We start from the raw sequence: 19,528 nt of genomic DNA on the forward strand, positions 1-19,528 counted from the left end.
AATTACGACTATGGTAATGGGAATAAGATTCAAAATGAACTAATGTAAAATATTCGGTTATCTACGGTTACTGAGTGCCGGCGAGTCGAACGGTACAGAACCAGTCTAAAATGTGTCATCGAGATGCGTAACAAAGGCGCGTTATCGGAGAGCGCACCTACATTGGTTTTTTGAGCGTTTGATCACGTTTGATTAGCCCGCGCTAAGAGGGGCTACCGCGAAAACCGAAATTCGCAAAAAAAAAGTCCAGGTGCCAATTAGAATTATACGACCCTTTTTTGCACGTGCGGTTTTACAACAATAGACAAAGGATTGGGCCGTTCGGGGCCAGATACAAATCCAACAACTATAAGAGGTAGTAACAAGATAACAATATAAGAAAGTGTCAGATGAAAAGGAAAATATTATAATAAACCCTGTAATTCATACTAAATGATAAAATTTTAAATAAATTATACATACAGTGAAATCTCGATAATCCGGCACTTCGATGGTCTGCGGTATACCCAGTAATCCGGCACTAAACTGGGGTACGAATGATCATTCTATGTCCTAACTTACTATGTGCACTTACATTATAAAACTTCAATCTCTTTATAAATGGCTTATGTTCCAGATAAAAGTAGAATTTTCTTTGAATTCAGTAAAATGTATTTTACGTATATTCTACGACATAAGTACCTACTAAAAACACATCAAAATAATATGCGGATTTGCTCTAACTTCCAGTAATCCGGGTCTCTTGTGTCAGCATTATTGACGGTCAACGGATTAGTGAGATTGTACTGTATATCGAAATTTTCAATTTTTCAATGACAACAAGTTAGCACATTGCATGATTCTGTGTAATTACATGTTTCAAAGTTTGTACATGTATTATTTAGGGACCCAGAAAACAAAGATTAGTTACTACAATTTTAATAAAAATAGTACATTTCACAGGATTTTTTAGCAACATTACATGCTGATTTCTATTGAATTAACTCTCAATTCAGGGATCTTCCAATTGTATTAGTTAATAATATGTGACGTTTTCAACCAAAAGATACCACATTGTCGGTTGTCGATAAGGTTGATTTCTAATTGAAGCTATATGGAAATAGCGCCTTACTGACAAGCGACAATAAGTACCCTTTTAATTGAAAATGGCACATATAATCTTAAATAAACTTATTTTTAATGCAAAGAAACTAGAGGTAGGTACAAAAATAACCTTTTATAAATCTATAAACAGGTTTTAATGATACAACATAATTTGTTGTTTTAAGTGGCTTACCACAATGAGGGCTATCATTCTTTTGCTCACCAGTTGGCGCCTCTGTTGATGGTGGTCCAAAAGACTAAAGAACAGCTGTCAGTCATTGAAGTGACAAGTGACATTTCGAACTATGGAAAAGACCACCATCTACACTAGCGCCCCTAGCGGCGAATTCATATGCGTTAGCCCTCATTATTGTATTGATTGATATCTTAAAAAATATCTTACATTAGGACATCCAAAAATAAATATGAAGTATTTAATATTTCAAAACCTTCTCCTTCTGTACTTATACATATTGCATTCGTTAATCAATAACAGATTTTTTTTTTTTTTTATTGCGAGTTTTGTCCTAATTTAACTTCCTCATAATTACTAATCTTTTGAAACCGTAAAAAAAACTCCCCCTCTATCAGGTTCCTCATCAACCACTTCTTTGTCACTCCCCTCCATGTCAGACTCATCGGAATCCCCAGTATCTCTGTACTGCCCAAATGATGTCACATCTCTCGGCAAAGCTGGCATTTTAATGCCAGTCCTCTCCATCAGTTTCTCAGCAGCATGCTGCGCTTCCACCTCCTTCAAATGTGAATTATAGTATTTCTGTAATTTTAGAGACTCTTCTAAACTTAAAACTTTAGCCGGCCCATGGATACTCGGCGGTGGGGTTGCCGCTGTAACTTCCCAGTGTTTATGCTTTTTTCTAAGCACTTCCTTTTCAGGATTATGGACATCAGACTTTGTCGTTTGGTATGGCTTAAAGTTTCCTGTAGCTTTTGGCTTTAAATTGCTTTCAGTCATCTCAACTAAGTATTTTATATGTGGGAGTTCCTCTATTTTGGCTAGATCTTCTGGTGTTACTAGAGGTTTTTCTGGTGGTAATACTTTGACTGTTTTCTCGTGAGCTGTACTTTGACTTAGGATTTGCATAACATCTTCAGGCTCACTGTCATCATCTGAATCTAGGTAAGTTTGAGTCTTATTAGATTTTCCACACCATTCCAGGTCCTGCACTGTTTGTTTGTTCACGGAATTGAGGGTTAGGTTATCTAGAAGGCGACAAGCCTGTTCTTCATTTTCCTTTGCTTTTAATTCTTTAATAATTCTATCATGTAAGGCTTGCATTTTGGCGCCCCTGTCGGCCAATTTACTAATAAAGGGCTTCTTATTTAACAGCTTCAACTGCCTGTCACGCAATTCTCGAAGTTCAGCAACGGTTTTGGAGGATAGATCAGTTATTTTACCGTCAATTTCTGTCTTAGGCGGTGGTGGTAAGATTCCGGGTATTTTCTTGTTTATTTTATTCATGGTTGGAGGTACTGTCATCTTCCAAAGCGTAAATACGACAATTTCGAAAGTCTTACTCAGCAACGTGTAAGTGGTTAATAAAAGTAAGCAATTTATAATCAAAATTATCAAAGTATTACGAAACTTAAGGAAAACGACGCAAACGAAAACTCTCGTGCTTTACAAGTTTACAATACAATTGACAATTGACATTTTGTCACTATCAGGTGTCAGCTGTCAGTAGCATGAACGAATGAAATGAACGATTAAGGTCTCTACAGACGTGGCAACAAATGGCTTACAATTTTATAGTTGGTCAAACCAAATTGTCAGTAAATAAGAACAAAAAAACTATACTCATCCTTTTCTTTTGGGTGCTAGTACTAGTGTAAGACAAAAATAGTATGAATCTCTCTGTCTATGTTTGAAATGAGACATTCCTTTGAGAAACCTTATTAGATAACGGCCAAGTAGGACCAATGAATTCAATCGATCGATCAAATGCCGTAATCAAAACGCATGCAATTATCAATGACGTTTTAAGCAGCCATTAGATTAGAAATAGAAAATTATACATAATCAATGCGTACTCGATTAAAATTCTTCTTTATCGATTACGAAAACGATTAAACTTGGTAATTATACTAGAATTCAAAGTTCACGACACCATAGACAAGACACGGTACAAGAAAAAACTAAAATGTCAGTGTCAAGTAAAGATAAGAGAGAATGGTTTCAATGGTTATGTTTAGCGTTTTTCAGCTTTCTGTGTGTCGTGAATAAAAATCAATATTTTGTGGTGTGTCGAGAGATTCGGTCGTAGAATGTACCAATTATAGCAGTGATGTTTAGTAGTTCAAAGTCATATAAGCAATAGTAAATATAATGGACGAAGCAAGCGTAAGTTGAACCTTTCACTCATCAATAAATTGTATATGATATAAAATATATTATTTAAATCGTTAGTTTTACAGCATACTCTTAATACTCTTATTTTGGGTGGACCCAATAACTAGCTTTATATGCCTTCTAAATTTCATGATTACTGATTAAGAATAGTATCAACTCTTCTACTTGTGGTCGTATCTTTCGGCCGTATACTTTCGAATGTGTATTTCTGATTTCTTGAAATTGGTTCTAGGTGCCTTTACATTTGGAGCCGATGCAGCCCAAAGATCTCTGCGAGAAGAGGCTGTGGATCGGAAACTTGGATACCAGGGTTAATGAGTATGTCATTTTATTTTGCTCCACAATATGCTTTTCCCTGTATTTTCGTTCTTGTTTGCAAAACACTTATTTATGCATCAATAAAAGCATCTTGGTTTATTATCATTTTGTATGGTAAATCCCTACTTTGGTCATAAATTTATTTACTTTGGTTATTTTAGGGGAACGGAGTTGGGTGAGTAAAAGGTACCGTTGTCGGGTTAACTTAAACTGATTTATTACAACATAATCAACTGTTTTTATACATCCTAATCTACGGCGGTACAGACCTTATCTTAACTAAATCAGCGCGTGCTCAAACCTATACTAAGTTATCGACACGCGCCGATAATATTTTGCTGACCGCCATAGTACTCCCCCCTTTTTAAAAAATAAATAAATAAATTAGTTAAGTTCCTGCCTGTTGTCGACTGTCAACGACAGCCTTGACTCTCCTGTCCAGCAGCTTCAGTCCCATTATTATAAACAGTATGATAACTGTCACCACAACCTGGAAGAGGACGAGCTGACGATTAGCTCTAATTTCGTCAAGTAGCAATTGCTTGATTTCGTCCATCTCCTGTTGCTGCAACCCGTTGTCGTTGTTGTAGTTGATTTGATCCTTTGAGCTATGGATGCCCATACTGTCGGTGCGCGGCGGTGGTGGAGCGGCTGTCGCGGTGAGAGTGAACGCTGCTGGCGACAGGGGCGAGCGCTGGCGGTGGCGGCGAGTGATGCTAAACTTAGCAGAACTGCTGACCGCCATAGTTATTATTTACCTTGATCATAAATAACACATTAATAAAATAAATAAATTAATAAATAAATAAATATTATAGGACATTCTTACACAGATTGACTCAGTCCCACAGTAAGCTCAAGAAGGCTTGTGTTGTGGGTACTTAGACAATACATAAATAAAAAAACACAAATACCTATAAAACACCCAAGACTCGGGAACCAATATCTGTGCTCATCACACAAATAAATGCCCTTACCGGGATTCAAACCCAGGACCATTGGCTTCATAGGCAGGGTCACTAGTAGTGACAATGTGACAAATCTCTCTGTGACAATAAGTTGTACTTAAAATATATGAAATAATTAATTTTTGTTCTCACTACCTAATATAAGGAATATAAGGAGTTCTTAGCCCCCTTTCAGTATTCACTTTGTTTATTGCCTTCTTTTTGATTTACCGACTGACAGTAAATTATGTTAAGAGTTTTCAAATGGTTTAGGTATTAGAATGATACAAATGAACCTAATAATTAGGCCGAATATTAGGTTCGGTAAGGTCTGAACTGAACATTCGGCCGAATATTCGTAATAGGCAATAGTTATTTGTGCAACAAGAGAGGAAAGTTGGTTTTTCTTGCGAGTGTTTATTTCGCTACGCTCTAGATTCTAACTTAGAATCACTCGCTTTGTTTGTGATTTAATTATAGAATCTTTCGCTTTCTCGGGACTCAAAAACGCGAGATGTAAAATAACTTTGCTCTCGTGTTGCACACATAATTTTTCACCTCAGTAGTGAAAACATATAAAAGGTTAAATGTGTTTCGAATTAATACACAGATTAATACAGACAAAAAAAAAGTTATAAAAGTATGAAGTGGCAGTTCACGGCCTTCACTAAATTAAAAAGCTTCTTTGTTTCACTCCAGGGAGTGACGAAAGTAGGCTTGTTCGAGCTGCTGAGGTGAAAATTCTATATTTTACCCATCTAGTTTATTCCATAAATAGACAAACTATGCTAACTGTGCTAAGTGAACTATGATTTAGACGTACCAGCATCAGCTGCCTGTCTAAAATGAAATAATAATAATAATAATAAATGGTTCATATATTAAGATAGTAAACATTATGAACCACTAGTTCAGAAAACCTTACGAGTAAGAAATCTCAAAACCTTTTCTAAAGATAGTTTTAGTTTCCTGCATTTATATAACTCTAAAATTTTCTCATTACCGGTATCAACTACTGAAAATGGTCCGCGTGTACGGCTCTATCGAGAAGTTCGATATGCTGTTCCACCGCAGCGGGCCCGCGGCGGGGCAGTCGCGCGGGTTCGCGTTCGTCACGTACCAGAGGAGACAGGACGCCGTGCTGGCGATGAACTCGCTTAACGGACAGCTGTTGGGCTGTAGGAAGATCTGTGTGAAGTTCGCTAAGAATTCGGCGGTGAGTTGGACTTTTTCTGAATGTGCTATAGTTTAGTTAGTACAGCGGGCCCGCGGCGGGGCAGTCCCGCGGGTTCGCGTTCGTCACGTAGCAGAGGAGACAGGACGCCGTGCTCGCCATAAACTCGCTTAACTGACAACCGTTGGGCTGTAGGAAGATCTGTGTGAAGTCAGTCAGTCAGTTGGACTTTTGGACTAGACTCCATACTCGCGTTCGCGGCTTCGCGCCATGATTCGCGCATGAGTATGGAGGGCCCTTTATAAGTGGTTTAATGATTTACGTTAATATTCTTAATGCAATAAAATTGTATAAACCCTTGGACGGCACTGTGTGTAGTCGACGCTTAATAAGGCGGGATTCCACTGGTGTGCGGCACAAGCATTTTTGTACTGTATATGCTTCTGTCGCACACCGGTGGAATTCCGCCTTATGTGTTATGGGCGTACACTGTAATGTAACTTCAGTCAGGTTTATGTCCTTTTTAGAGTTCAAAACGCTATTCCCGTATGAAAACTAACAGTTTTATTCCAGCAGGAGGAACAAGAACGGCCTAAACCCGAACTAGGCATACCAGCCCTCTCCGGAGCCAAGCCAGAACTGAAGCTAAGCAAGAAGACCGCCATCCAATCCATCGAGGCCAAGCTCAAGATGATGGAAAACATGAAGGCAGGCGATGACTTCGTTGTCAACAAACTAGCGGCTAACGAAGCGCCCATCATTAAACAGTATCAGACGAAGCAGCATCAGCCGCAGAAGCCTACCACATCCTTTAGACGGAGGCATCCTTATCATAGGAAAAGATAAATCGTGTTTAAATATAGAGTCGTCGTCAATACAACTTGAAAATAATGTAAACAAATATGACAGATTTTAACATTTAAAACTTTCGCGGTTTAAACACATATTAAATCACATTTAGAAACGGGTCTATCGCGAATTTATTTTGTTACCTTTATTTACCGACGTTTCGACACAGGTTTCACTGGTCGTGGTCGCGGCTAACTGACGTCCCAGCAAAATGTCAAAACAGAGATTTGTGTGACTACCCCACGAAAAGTGCATTTAAAGTTCGAGGTAGACATCACATTTTCAAACCACCCACTACACATAAAAGTTAATTATTGTCAATAGTCCGACAACACTCACAACATCCGCGCACACATCCGAAGATAGATCCCTTGGCTTTAACTTCTGGATCACTGGTCCCCAAGTTGCCGATAAGTTAAAACCATCTTCCCTATTAAAATTTCTGGGGTCCATGGAGAATCGAGGGAACTCCTCAAATGTGAAAGGCATGCATATAGTGATTTTTGTATTTTTATCAACAAATCCAGCATTTCCATTTTAAAAAGTGACATTTGATGAAGTGGAACTGCTGATGATGATCAGAATGGAACTCTTTAATGACGCATAGTTTACGTTTGGCGATTTGTCCTCTTCTATATGTTTGTTAAGCAACTTAAGTTTTTAAGACATATTTTTGTCAAGCTCGAGTTCTGATGATGAGACCCACGAGGAACCGAGGGAACTCCTCAAATGTGAAAGGCAAACATATAGTGATTTTTGTATTTTTATCAACAAATCCAGTATTTACATTTAAAAAAGTGACATTTGATGAAGTGGAACTGCTAATGATGATCAGAACGGAACTCTTCAATGACACATAGTTCACGTTTGGCGATTTGTTTTCTTCCTTATGGACCCAGACCTAAACTTGGACCCGGACTCGGACCCGGACCCGGGTCTGAACATGGACCTTAACTCGGACCCGGACCCGGACCGAACTCTGACCCAAACTTGGACCCGGACAGCCGGACACGGACCCGGACTCGGTGGGTTTTGAACTGCGATTCTCACAGAACAGAACTGCTATCAGAAAAGTAGGTTAGGTTAGAACTGCGACCCTTACAAAAACGAAATGCTACTAGAAAAGTGGGTCGTTATACCTCCTTTTCTACATAATTAGGCAAAAGATGCTGTCTTTTTCATTTCATTGTCTGGAATCTAAGAGTGCACCATCAACAATAAGTGAACTTTCAGTGGCATCCCCCATTGAAGTCGGTTTTTTTTTCTTAAAAATTATATGTCATGTGTTCATTGTACTGTAGGTGTTTTGTGAAAAATTTATATGAGAAACCTTGTAGCATTGAGATTTTAGAGTAGGTATGAAATATTAATTCAAACAAATGTACGTGGATCATCATTTGAAATAATAATATTTAAATAATTGTAATTACATTAATTTTATTGATAAGAAAATAATTGTATCCTGGACATGTAACAATTGTTATTAATAATATATTTCATTTCATTTCATTTAATAAAATAAAATCAAGGTGACCCGATAAGTTTAGGCCCATAATACATTTGACCAAAACGAAGTTTTGAAAACAAATAGTATATTTTTCTTTCTCAAAAATCTTTAAATTGTGTAGTGTATTATATAAGAATAATTTGTCTTTCTATTACCTGACATCATGTTTTTTTACAATGTGTGATTGTATGTTCATTGTATTGTTTTCTACTCACAACAATTTAAGGTATTTATTTATGTTATGTCTTGGAAAGAGTTAAAATTTGCCGAATTAATTACCATGATCAATTGCCTGATATCCAATGTATGATATAGGTTCTAACATATTGTGAACATTAAGTAAAGTCTGATATTAATATTTTTGTATTAAGTTTAATGAATTTAGTAGTTATTTGCTAGGATTAGGATTTAGCCTTACGTGTTCGTGTTTTTGTGTTTAATGTTCAATATAAAATTAACTCCTAACTTTGGCTTTAATTGAAACACCGAGTTATAATAAATACATTTATTTATCAAAATAAAACTAAATAACTCTAACATTCATTACAAATACAAGGTGGCTAAAAAATAAGTACATTCCCATTGCCAGGGACGGGTTGGGATTATACTTAGCAACTTTTACTATGGGACCAACCCAGAAGTCGTGAAAAAACTGTTGGCTGTTTAATACATTTTGGCTGATCCATTTACTATGGGAGGGTAAACTTTTTTTGGCGATTTCGTGGTTGGTCCCATAGTTAGTTGCTCAGTATAATCCCAAAACCTCCCTGGCAACGGGAATGCCTTTATTTTTTATCCACCCTGTATATTTAAACACTGGTTAAACAAGCTTATCGTGTTTACATAAAGTATTACCTAAGCAATGTAAAGTAAGATTACTATTTGAAATTTGGCAAATATAAGCACTGGTAAAAAACCTACAAGTCTTATAACGACATTTTCTAATTGTGCCATTCTCAACCAAAAGGGTACTTATTGTCGGCTGTCAATAAGGCTCTATTTCCATATAGCTTTAATTTAAAATAAACCTTATCGACTAGCGACAATGTGGTACCTTTTGGTTGAAAACGTCACAATTATATAAAAATAATTTCATGGTGTGTATACCCTTAGCAAAGATAGATATAACTCCGTAATAGATGGATACAGTCTAAGGAAAAAACGTGCCTCGAAAATCAAGAAAATTTGATTCTCGTTCAGAGGGCGCTACTAGCTTTGGCGTACTGTCGTATAGATGGCGTTGACGGTTTTGTTTGTTATTTAACAATTTTAACGCATATCAGTGAAAGAACATGGGTCAAAATCATAAAAATAATGAATGCAAATAAAAAAAAACATTTATCCATATTTAAATACATTTTATCGTATTTTTATAAATATTTATTTTTAGTTTTAAAGTGTGTCGACGGATGGCAGTGAATTTACTGGGGTTACAAAATTTACTATGACAGTACCGCTCTAGTATTAGTTACTCTATGATCATATTTACGGTACATACACTACTAAGGTTCCTAAATGTGGAGTTACTAAGTAAACTGTACCACTTTGTTGATTGACAAAAAGAGTAAGCACCTTTTGCCTGCAGACGTCACAATATAGTAACAGAGAATGTGCTTAGGATAGGCGGCGCTAAACATACAAACACACAACAACATACAAGCACATTTTCTGTTAATTGGCCTACAAAACAACTGAGAAAATTACAACTTTGAAAGATAACTTAATAAATGCCATGTAGACTTGAATCAGTTAAAAAACTCTTTAATACTACGGGTACATAAAAAAGTGTGCTACTTAAATACTTTAATTTTCGCACTTGTAAACTGTAAAATAACTGGATTCCATAACAATGGAAGATTAAAAATAAAATAAAATTGTTTACTCCAAACATTGCAGCAGAACAGACATGGTTGACCTTATGTATTTGCAAACAAGATTCATAAATGGCTATACTTGTATCATTTTGGTTTCAAAAAAACCTTGTTGAGTGAACTACTCTTAGTACAGTCGCCATCAGATATATCGGAGCGGCCGTGGTGCTCACAAATATCAAATATCTGAACACGCCTCTATGAGGGCTATCGTTTTTTTGCTCACCAGTTGGCGCCTCTGTTGATGGTGGTCCAAAAGACTAAAGAACAGCTGTCAGTCATTGAAGTGACAAGTGACATTTGACATTTCGAACTATGGAAAAGACCACCATCTACACTAGCGCCCTAGCGGCGAACTCATACGCGTTAGCCCTCATTGTGAAGGTGTTAGGGTGCGTGTTCAGATATTTTTGAGCACTTCGGCCGCTCCGATATAGCTGATGGCGACTGTACCATATTAATAAAAATATTTATAATGATCAGTTACATTGTTTTGCTTTCATAAGTAATAGTTACTGATTTTTAAAAAGCATAAAAAGACGTCGAGATTGATTAAAATTTTTCTAATGCTAAAAAACGAACAATAGCTCAGTTTCTACGAAAGACAGTCATTAGAAAATCGTCATCTTTTAGATTATGCTTCATTCCAGAGTATACTCTATTACTATGATATTGGAGTCGATATTACCAGTGCCGGCCCGAGTCCTTGATCAGGGTAGAGGTAAATCGGATTTTGGCGGCCTTCGTTGAAGCTTTTAACCCAAAAGCAAAACGAACCGTATTTTGGGCCCGCGTCTTTTAAAACTTTTTTTTTCTCATTTGCCATTTAGGCGCCCCCCTTGCCATCCGGCGCCTGGAGCGGCCGCTCTACTCGCTCTACGCTAGATCCGGCCCTGGATATTACATAACACTCACGTCCTAAATCCAGGTGAAACGCTGTTTGACAGCGAGCTAGCTAGTTTCTGCGAGGGACTGCGAGGGCAGTCATAAGGAAGTCATCTTTCTGCTTCAAGCCAAAATTTATTTGAATTCTAGGGCTATAAATTTAGAATCGAAATTCACATAACACTCTCACTCGTCCTAAATCCAGGTGAAATGCAGTTTGACAGCGAGCTAGCTAGTTTCTGCGAGGGACTGGCAGTCATAAGGAAGTCATCATCCTCTTCTAGTTTCCGTTTCATGCCGGAGTATTGAGTTTCGTCTACGTTGTCTTTGCCCCAATCTTTGTATTCGACGCAGAGTGGCCAGATCATTTTACCGGACCTTAAAAAAGGAATCAAGTTTAATAAAAAGCATAAAGGAATATAGGGTGCTAAGACGCTAGTAGCGCAAAAATTGGCAGTTGCAAAATTTACAACGGACGGGTATGGCATATTTTTCTTGGTTACTGGAAAGTGCGTAGTAAAAAAAAAAAGGTTAGCACTAACTAAGTTATCGCATAATGTACCTACAGGCTACAGGGCTCCCCATTATGTCATTTTTCTTGGCAATGGCATCATTTTTCACCCTCTTTTTGTATTTTTTTCTAAGAGCAGGTAATTAGCACTACGTGCCTTAATATGTTAAAGATTTAAAGAGCCATATGTACTGAAAAACGTTGCACGATACACGTTGCGAATATATAATTGGCATCTCATGTCGATTCGAAGCACTCCCTTCGGTCGTATTTTAATTTATCGCCACTCGTTGTATTATTAAAGAGAGGTTTCATATTTTTGTTATCAGCCTGCATGTTGATTAATAATATGAAAGTTTTACATGAAAATTGACGGCATAAAAATGTGCAGATCGTTGTTGTTACTAAAGTCATCGTCAATAGAATTTGCAAATAATGTAAACAAATATGACAGATTTTGTTAGCGTTTACGAAGGTTATTTTACCTGAAATATATATATATATATATATATATATATATATATATATATATATATTTTATACTACGTCGGTGGCAAACAAGCATACGGCCCGCCTGATGTTAAGCAGTCTCTGTAGCCTATTTACGCCTGCAACTCCAGGGGAGTTACATGCGCGTTGCCGACCCTAACACTCCTCTTCCTCGAGCTCTGGCAACCTTACTCACCGGCAGGAACACAACACTATTAGTACGGCGGTTTTCTGTAAGGTGGAGGTACTTCCCCAGTTGGGCTCTGCTCTAGATCTGGAATGACATCCGCTGTCCTGTGCCCTACCACACAAAGCGAGATGTCATTCACAGTGCCCATACCTCTCTTTTGGACGTAGTTTAAGGACATTAATAATTAACATTTAATTTAACTAAAAATTTATATAAATAAAATATTTAAGTATATAGACTGTTGATAAGGTCATGGTTGTCCTTTTAAAGAGCGAGATTACGAAGTAATTAAGGTATGGTTTGTTTACATTCTTTGCAAGTTCTATTGACGACGAGTTTAACCTATAACTTAATTCGTGGGATGTTATAAAATTCGGTTTGTGGTCAACATTGATTTTTGCCCAGATCACTTCGCCTTGGTTACTTTTCTTTCGTATATGACTATTTTAATTGCATAAAATACTTACACAGGTAGCATATAAGGGTCATACGGGAACCAATCATCATACTCCTGAACATTTCTCGCTTGGAGCGTCACTCGACTGTTCTTCTCAATGATGGACTGACAATAGACCACCTGGTGAGACCTGGTGACCGACGCGAAGCCGCGGGTCACTTGTGGGGGGCAGGCGCGGAGGGGGTTCAGGGAGCAGGTTACTAGGCGGGGCAGGTTTAGGGATTCTATGAAGTTTACATCTGAAAAGGAAAAAAGCAAACATTTTTAAATGACTTCGCGCACCACGAATTAGTGAGAGCTGCTTGGTACACTAGATGAGGTGTTTTTGAATATTTCTCAGACAAAATTTAGCACCTAATTGTTATGGATCAAAGAATTTCAGAAAAATACTCAGTATTTGTTAGTTGTCTTTAGACGGTCTCTATTTTGGAGTTCCACATGACTTTCCACTTAAAACACTTACTCTCTGTTATATCCCGTTTTTTTTCAGATTAGAAATTTATTAACCTCAAAAGTAGTGGTAACTTATTTTCTCCAAAAATATGCACTGAATTATAGTGTCGTTTACATATTATTATAAAACTATATTAAATATCATAGTTACGAACCCTAGCATTTCGGAAGAAAAAGTTAATTAAGTACGTAGGTACTTACTACCATTTCTCTTCTTTCTATAATCTTTAAAAAAATGGGGTACAGAGAACAGATGATGATAATTAAAGGTAACGCGTGTAATATCGCGTGGAACACCTTATATTATAATACCTTGAAATTTCGTCTCTAATATGTGGAATTTACACGGAACTTTCTACTTTAAGCACTTACTCTCTTTGCTAGCGAACAGATGGTGATGTTTAAAAGTCACAAGATAAAATATCGAGTGGCAGATCGCGTGGAAGGCGCCATGAACTTTCGTGTTGTCGTTGGACGTGGTTTCCTGCGTCGCCGTTATGTACGAGTGGCACCATTCCGACATGTTTCTCAAGTAGTGGATCAGTCTGAAATAGAATATTATAAATTAGTTGTTGTATGTATATATTGCATAAGGAATCATAATAATGGTCGCATAAAATATTTTTATAAATGTTGCTAGTATTTTTCATGATGCATTGTAAATACAAATAGTGTAATGACTTATGAACAGGGACCGGCCCGCTATCCCTTATCGGGGTTTTATAAGAGTATTGCATAAGGCTTAACTCACCATACCCTTTGCCAGACGAAACCCTTTGTTTTGCTTTTAAAAACCCTTATATAAAGCTACCACATTTGAGTAATCGGTAGCCCAAATACCCTTACAAAACCCTTATCATCCGCTCACCAACACCTTGCATATTGCTTATAAGGGTTAGCCTTATAAAGGGCTTCCCTTTTAGCATATAAGCGTGCTAATTTAAGTCGTCTACCTTGTTCATAAAGCACACATTACTTCGAATCCGAGCGATCGTCGGCGGCGACGGCGGCGTTCTTTGACTAGGCACGTATTTTCTTTCCTTTTCATACACTACCGTAGATATATACTAATCCTGTCTCTTTCACGCAAAGGGAAACCCTTATAAAAAGCGCTTAAAGATAAGGGTAACCCTTATTAAGGGCTAGCCTTATTTTTGGTTAGCTTTTCGGTAAGGGTTAGTCAAAGGTAAGGGTATGAATGGGCTTGCAGTTCAAAAGGGAAAGTCTTTCAATGTGTTAGCCGTGTTTAAGTGTTGCCCATTGAAAGGGTTTTATCGCGGAAAGGGTTGTCCGGTCCCTGCTTATGAAAGAGCACTTGAGGCTTACTTTTAAAGAATATAAAAGGGATGTATTTAACATAAATTATTTCACACTAATGCACGAAATTATAAGCACCAGCAAATTATTAGAAAAAAGTAGGCAGTAATTATTTTTTACACAATTTCTGTTTAACAAATCAGATGGAATTAATTTTTAACAAGCAGAAACGTCTGCGATCGATGCTATTAAGCTAAGAATAAATTTAAAAGTGGAAAAATTACTGCCTTGGGTGAGACTTGAACTTGACTTGAATTTTTCCACTTTTAAATTTATTCTAAGCTTAAATCAGATGGAACTTTAAAAGAGTAGGTACATCGACCGTGACGTCACATGTTCTGTTTTCATATAAATTTCTCAGTCTAATCGTTTTGACTATAGTTAGTTTTTTAGCATTAGAAAGAAGGTGAGCGATCTTGACGTGCCTTTTTATTAAAAATCACTTGAAAAATAAATCACAGCAAATATGTTACAATTATAAATCATATACGATCTCTTACATTCTTTTGCTTTCATAAGTACTTAATATAACTAATTTATTAAAAGCGTTTTTCAATATTTTTCAATAAAAAGACACGTCGAGATTGTTTACTTTTTTTCTTATGCTAAAAAAAACGGACTATAGCCCGAAAAATACCCTATTTTGAATTTTGGGTAGCAAAAAGTTGTGGAAGCGCTGTTTAGGAGCGAGCCAAGTGCATGTATGTACAGTCGAAGGCAAAAATATCGATCCAGACAAATGGCTCAAAAATATGTGAACACAACTTTATTGTCTAAGGTGTAAGATACACATATTTTTGAAACTGGGAATGTATATATATATATATATATATATATATATATATATATATATATATATATTTATTTATACTGTACACTATGCTAGTGTACAGTGTGTATTTGAGTGTATATGTATATGTGTGTAGGTGTATGGGCTGGGCACTGACCTGGTGTTGGGCACGCGCACGCTGCGCGCCAGCAGGCCGGCGAGGTGCGCGGCGGCCGTGCGGCGCGTGGCCGGCGCGCCCGCCCCCTGCAACCCCGCCCTCTGCAACCCCGCCCTCTGCAACCCCGCCCCCGACGCCACCGCCCACAGCCGCTCCAGCACGCGGTCGGCGCACGTCTGGCTGATCGACGTCGCGTATAGCAGGAGGAATTGGACGTGCCTGGAACAACATGAGTGAAGTCAGGCGTGGCTCACTCCGCGATTTCGTCGCGTCGCTACAAGTACATGGGGCCCACACCAATTTATGAATTTAGGTGTCTAGCCATAGTAGTTGCCGCGAACCGTTACGGAACGGACGCCTGCTCGCGCTTGGGCCACCTTAGCGGTGATATATGTCTTAATAGACGCGTTTTGTTAGAGAGTGAATCTTCTCGACCTAGTACTATTATTTATTCTGTGGTGAAGTGAACACCCTACCCTAAAGTGTGTCTGTCTGTTACCTCTTCACGCTTAAACTGCTGAACGGATTTAGTTTAAATTTGGCATAGAGATAGTTTAAGTCCCGGGAAAGGACATAGGATAGTTTTTATGTCGGAAGTCATCCCTAAAGAGGGTGAAAAGGGGGTGGAAATGAGTAAATGTATGAATTGCCTGTTAATTGGTGTCAGCAATTAAGCATATTATATATTATGCTCAAAATTATTTGTCATTTGATTTTATCCAGGCGTTATACTTACCCTAACTGCTGGAACTAATTCCACGCAGACGAAGTCGCGGGCAAAAACTAGTAGTTATTTTCTACAGTACATATGGTGTTACATTACCGCACTAGTGTGATAATAAGCACATTACGTAATTATGTCGAAAATTTAAAGGGCCATATGTACCCACTGCCACTGTAAAACGTTGTAGGAATAAGCAATTCTCAACTCATGTCTTACTCGTAATAGTGATAGTACATTACGATATTTACGCTACAAGTGACAAAAATAGATAATTCGAAACAAGTGGCGATAAATTCGAATTGCAAGTTGCGAATTGAATACGTAATTCGCAACTCGCAATTCGAAGTGTTACACGTGTATCGTACAATGTTTTACAGTACATACAGCCCTTTAAACTTTCGACAAAGGCACGGAAAGTGCTCTTTCCTGCACTAGTCCGGAAAAGTAGCACCATATGTACTGTAAAATAACCTATCATTAGATACATTTAACATTTTACTAAGCTCACACTTCATCCCGCGTGTATCTAAGCAGCATAACCCTCTCGAATACATTGTAAATGGTGAACAGCACCGGAACCCGCTGATCTTCCAGCAAGCAGTAATCAATGTGTACTTACTTGATCCCATGTGTAGGCAGCACAATCCTCTCAAACACATTGCAAATAGTGAACAGTACTGGATCCCGCTCATCTTCCAGCCACCGCAGCATCTCCAGCATGCAGTAATCTAGTGTTGTTGCTAGATCGTCTTTCTCATCCGTCTCCATTTCAAACATCAACTCTGGCTGCTTGTTCTTCGCTCGGTCTACTATGTTCGAGTCCATTTCTACCATTCTGAAATAAAATACACTGCTTAGAAGACATGGATGCGTGACCAGAAGATAGGAAGGCCAAGGTGACATTAATCTGACGTCAACTGCTGCCAACAAAAATTTGAAAAATAAAAATAGGAAATAAAAAAACCGGCCAAGTGGGAATCGGACTTGTGCACTAAGGGTTCCGTACCATTACGCAAAAAACGGCAAAAAAATCTTGTTTGTTGTTTGGGAGCGCCACTGAAATATTATGATTGCCAAAATCATATAATATAATAAGCCCAGATTGATGGCCTAAAGTGAACAAGAGCAACATTTTAAAATTTGTTGTTAAAGTAAACTTAATGTTATGTACTTATGTTATGTTCTTATGTCGTCATATTGTATCTCTTTTTGTATTAGTTTGTGTAAACGATGTGTAATTTCATTTTTCGCCATATTTTATGTCTCTTTCTTTTATGTTGCTTTCTTTATGTCTGTTACCTTCCGTGATTCTCACCTGATGGTCTCATCGGAAGATCAGCGCTGGAAGTCGCCAGCAGCATGCTGAGATGGGGCCATTTCGTGACACTTTATTTTCATGTTCTTTTAATGTATGTCTATTGTCTGTGTGTGTGTTTACGAATAAAGTATTCTATTCTATTCTATTCTATAAAATGGTAAATAAAAACTTAGACCTTTACCTAATAACTATAGCTGTCATGATATGTTCCCTAAGAGATGGAAGGTACTTGGTCATCCAGATCAGATTGTGTATATATGCTCTATTGGGGAAACACCCAGCTTTGTAGTATGGAAACTGTTCAATCACTATCTGCATTAGCAGGTCACTGGTCCTGAAAGATAAGAATATATTTAAATAACCGTGGAAAATCTTTTTCAGTCTTTTTCAGCTGTAGTAATCTAATCATATTAAAAGGTAAAATGAAAATAAATATAAAAACATATTTATAACCCGGTTATAAATATGTTTTACGGTCCCTTCATCATTGTTGAAATCCACATTCACAAATATTGTGAAACACGATGATATAAGTAGCTAAATACTTACATAGGCATTGTTGCAACTATTTGTGCAATAAGGGAGTGTATGTTGGACCATAATTTTACAGTCTCAGCTGGTGGATGCTCGCCCCAATTGTCACCATTAGCTGAAACAAAAACATGAATTAGGCTTAGAACGCACTGCGGTTTTTTTCTTGCGGTTTCAGTCTTTTAAGTGCGTGCGCTTATAAAGCATGCCATACGTTACATTTTTTGCGGTTGTGGAACTGCTTTTGAAAAAACTGCAGTGCGTTGGAAGCCTTAATGTTCAAAGACCTCTATGGGAGGATGAACTTTAACAACAGGCCCGAAATGGAGGAGAGTGGCTCATGACAGATTAGCGGAAGAGGTAGAGGAGGCCTTTGCCAAGCGGCACACTGAGTTAGGAGATATACTCTAGTCTCTTACCCAGGATAAAAGGGCTTTTATCTAGATATAATTCCACTAAACCTTATAATTTGTTACCTGGTGGAAATAAGCTGTTGAAATGTATAATTCAATGAATAAATAGAGTTGATTACCTTTAAATTGTGTTACTAAATTAGCTAGCACCATAGGGCAGTGGTATGTGTGTGCCGTCACCAGGTTAAGTGTGAAACGGCCAAACAACTCCACACACTCCTCACTACGCACCGACCAGTCCACTTTACACACCAGTGCCAAGAACTGCTTAAACTCGCGTCCTAATAACATCACGCACGTCAAGCAATCCTCTAGTAAGATCTTATAGTTATCATCATTTAGAGGATATTCTCTGAGCACTTTGACTAGTTCCGTATAAGGAACAGAGTTTCTATCTTTTACGACGTGTAGGATAATCTTCTCGACTTGTCGCTCCTTGAATCTAAAGTTGATGCGTGCCGTGGCCTCCTGCCGGTCCAGCGTCTTGCGCATCAGCGATGCAATGCTCTTCTGAGCTGCGACAGCCATCTTTATTTCTTCAAGTCAGAAGAGACAGATTTTAAAAAAGCTACTATTTCCGGTTGCCGCAGCAGTTCCGCCTTCTTGTGGTTCAGCACGTCTCTCAATATGTTGGTGGATTCCTCGAGGAACGGTGGCGGATAATCGTGCTCGTAACTAGTGCTCGGTTTGCTGTAACTGAGCCCCGCTTCAGAGACGTCCGAACTCTTCTTGTCTTTCAGATACGTTTGTAATCTTTCTAAGAGCAATACTTTATTTTCACCGTCTTTTTTTTCGGAACTATAACCTTCTTTGGACATATCTTGACTATATTTCACATCCTTATTACACGGGCTGTGAAGCGATCACGAACAAGTATAGAGGTTTTCACGAATAAAATTGAAGTAAACTTGTTGGTTTATTAATTTTTAAATACAATTTATAACTAAGACTAAAAATAAATTGAAGATTAAACCTACAACTCTACACGTGCGAACATGCACTTTTCTATAATTTCTACGTCACACGTCACACGTATCGTTGCGGATTGGTGCTGGTGGGAATTTGTTGTGAAAGGATGAATGAATTGAACGATTGAATGGAAGTAATGACAGTTCTGCATCAGTTCGAGTAGCCCTTTCAGTCCAACTATTGTCTATGGTTTCGTTCGTTTAA

General features: G+C 37.9%; 3 protein-coding genes and 1 long non-coding RNA gene across 4 annotated transcripts in view; 1 reads left to right on the forward strand and 3 right to left on the reverse strand.

The window, feature by feature from the left end:
- Window positions 1-19,528, reverse strand: part of LOC134742023 (uncharacterized) — a 213,793-nt gene that overhangs the window by 58,872 nt on the left and 135,393 nt on the right. The window lies entirely within an intron of this gene.
- On the reverse strand, window positions 984-2,740 carry LOC134741979 (uncharacterized). The gene has a single exon (XM_063674885.1). It carries the CDS (start codon window positions 2,582-2,584, stop codon window positions 1,634-1,636), a length of 951 nt encoding a protein of 316 aa, XP_063530955.1. The 5' UTR covers window positions 2,585-2,740; the 3' UTR covers window positions 984-1,633.
- LOC134742015 (probable RNA-binding protein 18) lies at window positions 3,276-8,712 on the forward strand. Its single transcript, XM_063674935.1, has 4 exons — window positions 3,276-3,445; window positions 3,687-3,772; window positions 5,725-5,935; window positions 6,470-8,712. Exons 1-4 carry the CDS (start codon window positions 3,431-3,433, stop codon window positions 6,737-6,739), a joined length of 582 nt encoding a protein of 193 aa, XP_063531005.1. The 5' UTR covers window positions 3,276-3,430; the 3' UTR covers window positions 6,740-8,712.
- Window positions 11,116-19,356, reverse strand: LOC134741993 (RNA polymerase I-specific transcription initiation factor RRN3). The gene is made up of 9 exons (XM_063674911.1): window positions 18,475-19,356; window positions 17,961-18,060; window positions 17,593-17,745; window positions 16,713-16,928; window positions 15,505-15,588; window positions 15,370-15,468; window positions 13,478-13,650; window positions 12,663-12,891; window positions 11,116-11,383 (listed from the first exon to the last, which is right to left on the reverse strand). Exons 1-9 carry the CDS (start codon window positions 18,881-18,883, stop codon window positions 11,179-11,181), a joined length of 1,668 nt encoding a protein of 555 aa, XP_063530981.1. The 5' UTR covers window positions 18,884-19,356; the 3' UTR covers window positions 11,116-11,178.

Source organism: Cydia strobilella, chromosome 6 (genome assembly GCF_947568885.1).
Source record: "Cydia strobilella chromosome 6, ilCydStro3.1, whole genome shotgun sequence".
NCBI lineage: Eukaryota > Metazoa > Arthropoda > Insecta > Lepidoptera > Tortricidae > Cydia > Cydia strobilella.

Excerpts from the sequence above, each read along its gene's own strand:
- LOC134741979 (XM_063674885.1), bottom strand. The coding sequence starts at position 2,584 with ATGACAGTACCTCCAACCATGAATAAAATAAACAAGAAAATACCCGGA.
- LOC134742015 (XM_063674935.1), top strand. Across the intron at positions 3,773-5,724 it reads TTGGATACCAGGGTTAATGA|GTATCAACTACTGAAAATGG; the intron begins GTATGTCATTTT and ends TTCTCATTACCG. Across the intron at positions 5,936-6,469 it reads AGTTCGCTAAGAATTCGGCG|GAGGAACAAGAACGGCCTAA; the intron begins GTGAGTTGGACT and ends TTATTCCAGCAG.
- LOC134741993 (XM_063674911.1), bottom strand. The coding sequence starts at position 18,883 with ATGGCTGTCGCAGCTCAGAAGAGCATTGCATCGCTGATGCGCAAGACG. Across the intron at positions 17,746-17,960 it reads ATAGTTGCAACAATGCCTAT|GACCAGTGACCTGCTAATGC; the intron begins GTAAGTATTTAG and ends CTTATCTTTCAG. Across the intron at positions 16,929-17,592 it reads ATGACAGCTATAGTTATTAG|AATGGTAGAAATGGACTCGA; the intron begins GTAAAGGTCTAA and ends ATTTTATTTCAG.